This window comes from Halyomorpha halys, unplaced genomic scaffold (genome assembly GCF_000696795.3).
Source record: "Halyomorpha halys isolate HHAL.00 unplaced genomic scaffold, Hhal_1.1 Scaffold308.1, whole genome shotgun sequence".
Classification (NCBI taxonomy): domain Eukaryota; kingdom Metazoa; phylum Arthropoda; class Insecta; order Hemiptera; family Pentatomidae; genus Halyomorpha; species Halyomorpha halys.
The window spans coordinates 212,302-222,361 of NW_027107032.1; the positions used below are offsets into that span (position 1 = coordinate 212,302).

General features: G+C 29.0%; 1 protein-coding gene across 1 annotated transcript in view; it reads right to left on the reverse strand.

The window, feature by feature from the left end:
* Window positions 1-302: 302 nt before the first annotated feature.
* Window positions 303-10,060, reverse strand: part of LOC106681094 (uncharacterized) — a 101,531-nt gene continuing 91,773 nt past the window's right edge. The window contains exons 2-4 of the mRNA XM_067045398.1: window positions 3,238-3,412; window positions 2,235-2,405; window positions 303-987 (exon numbers count right to left, since the gene is read on the reverse strand). Of these exons, the coding sequence (XP_066901499.1) occupies window positions 862-987; window positions 2,235-2,405; window positions 3,238-3,351 (411 nt within the window). The 5' untranslated portion in view covers window positions 3,352-3,412 and the 3' untranslated portion in view covers window positions 303-861. The remainder of the gene's footprint in view (window positions 988-2,234; window positions 2,406-3,237; window positions 3,413-10,060) is intronic.

A 10,060-nucleotide genomic window follows, 5' to 3' on the forward strand; every position in this document is an offset into this window, starting at 1 on the left:
TATTGTTAATAAATATATTAATTGAAAATATTTTTGTCACAAAAAATTATTTGGTCAAAGGGATAGAATTTTTTTTCTCAACCCTGAAAACTATGAAGAAATGTTATTTAGAAAAAGCCATTTTTAATTGAAAGTATTTGATAAAAAATAAAATTATTTTTGGTTTATAAAAATTACAAGGGGGTAAATCATTAAAAAATAAAATCTGACAACTAAATTTTCAATGTTTATCTAATAAAAAAAAATCAAATTTATAAATAGAAAAACAACATACAGTATAGTATTTTTATATTTTGATTGGAACCACCAGCCATAAAAAAACAGGCTTTTTTGTTGAAAGTGTTTATATAATCCATTATTAAAAATTACTCAACTAGTAGTTGATCAAATTTTTATTAAACATAAAAGAATAATAACAATAATTGATATTTATTTCTGTTTTTATACTCTCTCATATTGAGCTCATTTAAAGCAAACTTTTTGATAAAAGAACCATAAGCATGAATTTTAATTTTAATATTTTCCAAAAACAATTCAGGCAGTTTTGATTCTCAATTCCAATTCCATACATTTTTAAAAACATTGAAAATACAAACGAAGACTTTCAAAGTCATAATTGATGTCTCTATTTGATGTAAATTTAAACTATTCAAATGAAATTTTAAAATAAAACTTTTGTTTTCTACAAATATTTTTAATTATTCTTAGGCATAAATTCTAAACATTTATGTCATCAAATTCTAACATAGATTAAATTATAAAAAATGAATTAAATAACTTAATGAGCAAATGAAGCATTGGAAATAAGATAGATTTTCTCCATACTTCCCTGTAGTGGTGAAAAATAGAAGACACTTTTGCTTATAGAATGCTGCACGCTGTTCCGTGCATCACTTCGGAAATAAACATCGGAGTACCAGCTCCTAATCCACCGTCAGTCTTTTCTTGCTCATTGTCTCTGTCGTACTCGCAATCAAAATAATGACTCTGGAAAATTAGAATTGTATTAGTCGCATCAGTCAAATTGTATATAAACATTTGAAATTAATAACTAAGATTTATCATTAAAATGGAGTGAAGTAGCTCAGACAAGAAGGCAATATAATAATAATAATCTTTATTATTGTATATTATACTGTATAGAATAATATACAGGCATCGAAATTAGGCATTAAAGCCTTAGAGTAAAGTACAAAATAAAAATGAAATTATGAAACGTCATAAAATATAATAAAATAATGAATTTGAATAGATAAAAATGAACAAAAATAATCAACAGAATATAATAAATAATATTATAACAAATAAAATAAAACCCTATGTCATATCATAAAACATAAGGTGACTAACTTCTGATAATAAATAAAAAGAAAAAAAAAGATAAAAAATTAAATATAATTAAACTAAAAATAATAATTGAAAAGGTACAACTTCTGCTAATATACATAATTACAAGTATAAACAAAAATGTGAAACATTAAGTACAGAAAATATATAAACCTTGTTAGAAACTCAATTGTTACTCTTCCGGAATTGGGTGGACAGAAGGTGGTCGAAGATATGGGATTCGAAGATTGGAAGGTTATTAGAACTATGAAGGAGGGAATAGAATTCCATAGGGAAGAGGAATGGATGAGGAAAGATCTACCATAGGCAGTTACATATAAGAATATAAAGGCTGTGAACGGGTATTACAGAAATGCACTGAGGATTTAAATTAAAGGATATCAGAGATGTACAATGGACAGTGCGATTCGATAACTTTGTAGAGGAAGGAAGCAAGAAAATGTATGACGAAAGGAGGGGTAAAGCCACTTCAACTCTTCATAAAATCGGGTAACAGAGGCGTCCCTGGGGACCCCAAAGATGAATTGTACAAAACAATTAATTAACCATTTTAATTAATATTAATATACTTCTGGCTTGTGGCAGAAAATTTATTTTTATTGTGATGCTTATGAAACAATTTTGAAAATTCATCAAAATCAGTAGTAGTAGGTGTTATGCCAGAACATGAATTTGTGTACATACAGTCAGGGAATCAAATTTGTTCCTTGCATAAAACAGGAGATGTGAATGCAAAATTTTGATGTTGAGGACAAAATCTTTTTCTATGTGAATGCAAAGCTTCTCTACTTTTGGTACTTAGGAAACAAAGGTCAAAATAGTTAAAAGATAATTTAAATTAATTTCAAAAAATATTATAATATTAAGGTGAATGAAATGAGTATTACCTGGCATTCGTAGCACCGACAATGATCACTCATTTTGCAGGTTATGCCTAATTGCGCGGCTAGGGCCTTATACAACTCTTTGCTTGATTTATGGACAATCACAATTTCCTTAGGCTTTTCAGGATGTTCCTGGCTTCCCTCTGCCCCTCCTTCTTCTGTTTCTATTCTTGACTGAAACAATGAACTAACTAATAAAAATTAACAAAAAATAATTTGTTGCTTTCAAACGTACTATTATAAATAGACACATGACGCCAGCACAGAAGTATAAATGCTGTTCTGTGCCAGATTAAGGAAATATGGCAATGAAACATTCACATGGAGTTTATGAGAAATATATTAGATACATAAATTGTTTTGAAAGACATGTATAGTCTAAGTATTATAAGATGAAGAAGGCTGTATAAGACAAGTAATATTAAAATTAAGTAAGTGGAAAGAACAAACAATAAAATACATATGGAAATCTTGTAAAATACATTAAATATATGTAGAAAATGAAAATTATTTAAAATAAAGTGATAAAATAATTAATTTTTTTTGTAATTTAAATTGGATTTCCTACTTTTTCATCACAGAAAAAAAATGGGAAATCCAATTTAAACAAAAAAAGAATTAAATTCTTTTCATTACTTTATTTTAAATAATTTTCATTTTGTACATATGTTTACTAAATAGATTTTCTTATGTAGTTTATTATTCGTTCTTTCCTCTTACTTAATTTTAATATAGTCTTTGTCTTCTTATAATACTTATACTATACATGTTTTCAACACTATTTATGTACCCATAATGTTAACTATTTTCTTATTTTATAATCATTTTAAATATACTTTTTATTCATCAGTTGTTATTTTGTTTTTTATTCTTAGCCCTGATGAAGGAAAAATAGAATTCTGGCTGAAACATTGGCACTAATAAATAAGTTTTTACTCCCAACACCAACCAGTTTCTCCTTATATTTATTAATATATAATGCAATAGGATAGACAGTAGGTCATACCTCAGCGAGAACATGCTCATAGGATGGAGGTGGAGAAGCAGGTGCTGGTACAGGCAGGAGCTGGGTCGACTCACTCAAGTCTTGTGTCGGGCTTGCTGACCCCCCGGCCTCCATCTCTCCACCGGGCCCCTTCCAAAGCTTTTTACGGAATTTCGTCTTGATGATTTCTGCTGCCCTGAGACAGAAAATAGTAATTGAAGAAAGAAATTAAAAGGTTTTTTTTTAAATCTAATTTATTTATTGATATTTACAACCATATTAAAAACTATATACATAAAGTAAATTTGATGTTAGTTATACAATGGCATGATACAGAAATGTGGAGAATCTACCTATTGATAGAACTCCAATAACATCTCTAGAGGGGAAGATTTCGAAGCCATCTTCTTTCCAGATGCATAGGAGGATTATTAGGTAATGAAGGAAGAGCCAGTTAGAAACCAGTGGGTTTGGGTGATTGGGAAATTCATCATATAATTATTGATATCTGATATGTCTAATAAGTGTTATAACTAATGGCATTGATGAGTCTTGTGTGAGGATTCTATGGCAGTCGTTTGAGCAGATGTAGTCCTAGGTAACAGATCTGTTCGACAGGAATAAGTGTGGTGTTATTAAAGGGTACTGTAGGACAAGAAGCCATGGGTCTACGAGAGATGTGATTTGGTGGGATTTATTGGAATTTATTTTAATCCTCCAGTTTTTACTCAAGTGTGGTGATGAGGGTTTGGGATACAATGAAAAGTGAAAGTCTTTACTTTAGGAAAATGAAATTTTATTTTTCTGGCTTTGATTTTGTTTCTTTTCATAATAAAAATAATTTAATCCGAACTGGTGGAAAAAAAGTTACTTTTTTGAGAAAACTCAGGAGGTAATAACAGTTTCAAATAAAAGTGCAAGGACATTTTTAACTTCCCGATCTATAGGCAACTTATTGTAGTTACCTGAAAATTGAAAGTGGACGTTTGAACACAGTTACAATATCAGGTAATATATAAATCCTATCTAAGAGTTCCGAAAATATTTTGTTGAAATTAAAAATACATAATATCTATTGTATACTTCATTTAATTCTGTAAAACTAATTTAATCAATAGTAGAAATATGTATAAAACAAATTCTATTTGTGAACTCATTTTTTTTTTTCAAATAAATCCATACAAATAGTATTTTTTTATTTGTATTAATACTTTATTCACATATAAAAGAACATTTTTTATAATTTTAACAAATTAAAACACCATTCAGCATCACTGGGGATGTAAAACCTAAAACAGTTTTAGGCTATAACCCCTGATGTGATCTACACCATAACCCCTGATGTGATCTACACCATAACCCCTGATGTGATCTACACCATAACCCCTGATGTGATCTACACCATAACCCCTGATGAAGACCTGAAACTCAGGTTGAAGCATCGGCATAAAATAAATAAATCTGGTTTTGTTTATTTATGTTGTTCTTTGCTGACCGCACCCGACAAACTTCTCCAATCATTAATCTATGCTTTTTCTTTAAAAAATAATCATTTTTCTAAATCTTGAATATCTTGAATGAAGTATTTTTACTCCATATTTGACTGATCAATATTGATTATAAAATATTGCTTTTTTGTTTAATAAAACAAATGAACATTATTGAAACTTTCATACATAAAATAAAACACTAAAACTATTTATATGTAAAAAATAACTATTTATCAAAAAAGAGGATATTACAATATATACACATGAGAAGCCTGCACTAAAGTATTAATACTGTTCTATGCCAGATTAAGGAAATATGGCAATGAAACATCCACATGGAGTTTATCAGAAATATATTAGATACATAAATAGTCTTGAAAGACATGTATAGTCTAAGTATAATGAGAGAAGTAATATTACTATTTTTATAACAAATTTTTAATTCATAGTCACACTACCTCTATTTTACTTATTATTATTACTTATTTTATTTTATTCACTCTTCCCTTTTTCAAATTAACTTGTTTCTTTTTACTATTAGAGGTCAATTTTTTTTTTTTTTTAAAGTGTACCAATATCATTATTTATTGTTATTAATTTTCCTTTTCCCTTTTATTAAGAAGCATTATTCTTATCTATTTATTTTTCTTTTAAATATAACATTGTTAGGGGTGTCTTTTGTACGAGACTATACCCTCACATAATCAACTGTTAAAAATATATATAACCGTTATATCAACCATGTAGGGCCCACCAGGGCGATCTGGTATAAAATAAAATAAATAAAAAAATTAAAAAAATCTGAACCATCCCAATAAATGTAATACTGACTGCTTTAATGAAAATGAAATTGTAATTTATCCATAATCAATTCTGTTTGAAAAGTGGCCCTTTGTAATGCAATGCCCTAGTTTGGGAAACAAATGACCTTTGTTGGTAGATGCACCAAAAGAGTAACATGATAGTCCTCGACATCGAGCTTTGTCCTATAGTGGAATCATTGAAATGGGAGAGAGAGAGATATTGAGCGCTGTTCAACTCAAAATGCAGATAGTCAATGGATCACAATACCTTCAACCACCAGTACATTGATAGACTGTCAGTCGGAATGGTGGAGTACAACCGAAAAAAGACTTTAGATTTCAAAATGAATGAATGAAGAAAAGGCTAGGACAGTGGATTACAGAGAATATTCTGAGACCCCATCATTAAAAATTTTCTCCGTAATCCATCCGCCTCAACTTTACAATCTGGGGCGTGTTTCATTATGAAGTGCAAATAGTAATAATAGTAATAGCAAAAGCCCAAAAGGGGAAAAAGATGCAGTTATTTCACCCTAATTTTCGATTACTTCAATGAAAACTATGTATAATTACTAGCCAAAACAGATGAGTCTGTCAAGTATAGGTAGAGAGAATAAAAATGGCGGCTGTTTGAAAACCTAAAAAAAAATTTCATTCAGAGCACTATATCCAAAAAAGTAGGAAACACAAGAAAACTTAAGAGACAGTAATTTAAAGAAGAGTAAATTTGCTAAAATATTAGCCCTAAAAGAGCTATTTACGTCCAATAGTTCTCGAGATATAACTTTTTAAAAGCAACATTTCATAAAAATGTTGTACACAACGAACTGAAAGATCAGAAATTAGTGAATTTATTATGAAAAATCTATATCTCAAAAACCATTTGACGTACATTTGTAAATTAGCATTCAAATCAAAGCTGGTTTAATGGGCTATAAAGAAGTTTATGACGTTTTTCTTCGTAGGAGTGGTAATGTTCATGATATTTGCTAAAATAAATTGATTTATAGTTGTGCGGACAAATTTTCATTTGCCAAATTTATATTCATAGGCGAATATCATAAAAACTACTACCACTACGAAGATACGTGTTATAAACTACTTTATAGTAAGTTAAATGTCCTTTATTTTGAGTGTTGGTAGACATTTGTGGGTCTTATGGGTCTAGCGATATATTTTTTCAAAAATCAAACATTTTATATGAACAACTAGAAATTAACATTTTGTGGATATATTTTGTCAAATATCATAAAAACTACTACTCCTACAAAGATAAACGTTATAAACTATTTTATAGTAAATTTAACTAGCTTTAATTTGAGTGCTAACAGACATCTGTACGTCCAATCGTTTCTGAAATGAAGTTTTTCATAAATCAAACTTATTGTCCGAATAACTATAAATCAATTTATTTTAGAAAATATCATGAAAACTAGTATTCCTACTAAGGTAGGGGTCATAAACTGCCATATAGTACATTAAACTAAGTTTTATTTGGGTGCTAATAGACATCATTACGTCACATAGTTCTTGAGATATAGAGTTCTCAAAATAAATAAATTAACTATTAATCTTTTAAAGAAATATTGCTTTTTAAAAAGCTATACCTCAAGAACTATTGGACATAAATAGCTTTATTAGGGCTAATATTTCAGCAAATTTAATCTTCTTTAAATAATGTTCTTTTAGATTTTCTAGTGTTTTTGGTAGTTTTAAGATATAGAGCTCCGAATGAAATTTTTTTTTTTAGGTTTTAAAACAGCCGCCATTTTTATTTCCCCTACTTATACTTGACAGACTCATAAGTTTTGACTAGTAATTATACATAGTTTTCATTAAAGTAATAAAAAATTGGGGTGAAATAACTGCCTTTTTTCATCCCGGCTCTTGTACTAAAACTACGGTAAAGGTTCTCCTGGATCTACAAGTTTGCCACTTGTCGCAAATCCAAGACTTTTACAAATCCATGGTAAACAAAGGTCAGTATCCATACGCTTGTGCCTTTTGATTTTTTTCGGCTATTATTTTCAATTTACTCTATTTTCATTATAAAAAGAAACAAAACAAAGATAAGCGAAATGGAAGGAAACGTAAATATGAGCAATGTAGGTTGTAGGTGATAAAAACTCATATATGTACTAAATAGTACTACATAACCTATAAATTTAACCTTCGTTCAAGAATTTTTAACAGACAGTTTTTAATTTAATTACCTAGATATATAAATATATATTTGTGCTATGTTAATTAAATAATAAAGTGCTAAAGTTTATTAACAAGAAACCGAAAAGACATCATTTAAATTAGAATGAATTTACTAAAATATGAGCCATAATTGAGCACTTTAAGTATTGTTCCCGAGAAAAATTTTTAGGAAGTAGTATTTCATTAAAAAATGCGCTTAAAAATCAGTACATCGTGTATTTATTTTGGGAAATCTATATCTCAAAATCATTAGACGAACATACATCTACAAGAATTCAAAATTAAACTAGTTCAATGTCATTTCCTGTACTCAACAGCCCTGAAATCACTACAACAATTCCAGAACAGCACACTACAGAAGAACTGCAGAGGAACATGACGCACATTCACAACGAACTACAGCTAGGAACAGTGCAACAACTCATCACACGAAGACACATCAAGTTCTTCGACAGTCTCCCTGCTTCTTTCAATCCGATCTTCCAATAGGTCACCCCATCTCCCCTTCCTGCGAGGTGGCAGGGCAGGAAAGCTTCCAATACCCCGTAAACATTACCCTATAACTCCTTCTTCTCATAAACCTCCCTCCCCCCCCCTCCTCTACTCTTTTTTCGACTTCAGATTATTTTTTATTATTTAATTATCTTTTGTCTATAAATATTAACTGTTTTATTTTATCTTCTCTGCTTAATCAACATGAGGAGGCCCCTGACCTCCAGATATTTTCTAATAGAATTCATAAGGAACGGACAGGTCAAATCAACAAGATAAGTATTTCACCGTATACCTTCAAGTACCTTTGGTAGAAAAAGGTAATATCCAATTTGAATTATTTAATGTTATTTCTGTTTTAGAGGAATCGGAAAAAAGTACAATGTGGCATAATGTAGTTAATGACACTTATCTTCGTAGTAGTAGTTTTTTTGAAATTCGCTTATGATATAAATTTTTTATGAAATTTCGTCGGAACAAAAAGATATCAATTTATTTGGGCAAATATCATGAAAACTACTACTCTTATGAAGATATCTGTCGTAAACCTAAGAAAACATTTAAGGTGGGGTAAATATGTTAAAATATGAGATTTTAAAAAAGCAATACCATAAAAGATCCATCAGAGATTCATCAGAATCTGCCAAGTATAGATAGGGGGAATAAAAAGGTGGCTGTTTCAAAACGTTAAAATAAAATTAATTTTTCATTTAGAACTCTATATCTTTAAAACTACCAACAACAATAGAAAACCTAAGAGAACATCATTTAAAGGAGAGTAAATTTGTTAAAATATGAGCCCTTATAGAGCAATCTACATTTAGTAGTTGCTGAGACATAGCTTTTTTAAAAGCAACGTTTCATAAAAAATGCACTGAAAAATCAGAAGTTAATGAATTTATTTTGAGAAACTTGTCTCAAAAACCGTTCGACTACAAATGTCTATTAGCACTTAAATTAAAGCTAGTTTAATGGACTTTATGACGTTTATCTTTATCTTTCGTAGGTATAATAAAATGATTTTTTGTTGTTCGGACAAAATTTAATATAAATAAAAAGGTGGCTGTTTCAAAACGTTAAAATAAAATTAATTTTTCATTCGGAGCTCTATATCTTTAAAACTACCAACAACAATAGAAAACCTAAGAGAACATAATTTAAAGTAGAGCAAATTCGCTATAATAGAGCTATTTACGTCCAATAGTTGCTGAGATATAGCTTTTTTAAAAGCAACATTTCATAAACAATGCACTGAAAAATCAGAAGTTAGAGAATTTATTTTGAGATATCTGTATCTGAGGAACCACAAGACGTAGAGATGTCTATTAGCACTTATATTAAAGCTAGTGAAATGTACTATAATGGAGATCATGACGTTTATCTTCCTAAGAATGGTAATTTTCATGATATTCAACAAAATAAATTCACATAATTTTAATTTCTAGTTGTTCAGATTAGATTTTTGAAAAAAAAAAATTTATCCCAGGAACCATATGACGTACATATGTCCGGCAAAACTCAAAATAAAGGTAATTTAACTTACCATAAAGTAGTTCATCCCATTATCTTCGCAGGGGTAATAGTTTTTTTGATATTCGCATATGATATAAATTTTTTATAAGAAATTTTGTCTGAACAAAAAGAAATCAAATTATTTGGCAAATATAATAGAAACTACTATTATTAAGATATGTTTCATAAACCTAAGAAAACATTTAAAGTAGAATAAATTTGTTAAAATATGAATCCTAATTGAGCAGTTTACGTTGAATAGTTCACGAAATTATAGCTTTTTAAAAAGCAATACCATAAAAAAATGCACTGAAAAATCAGAAGTTAGAGACTTTATTTTAA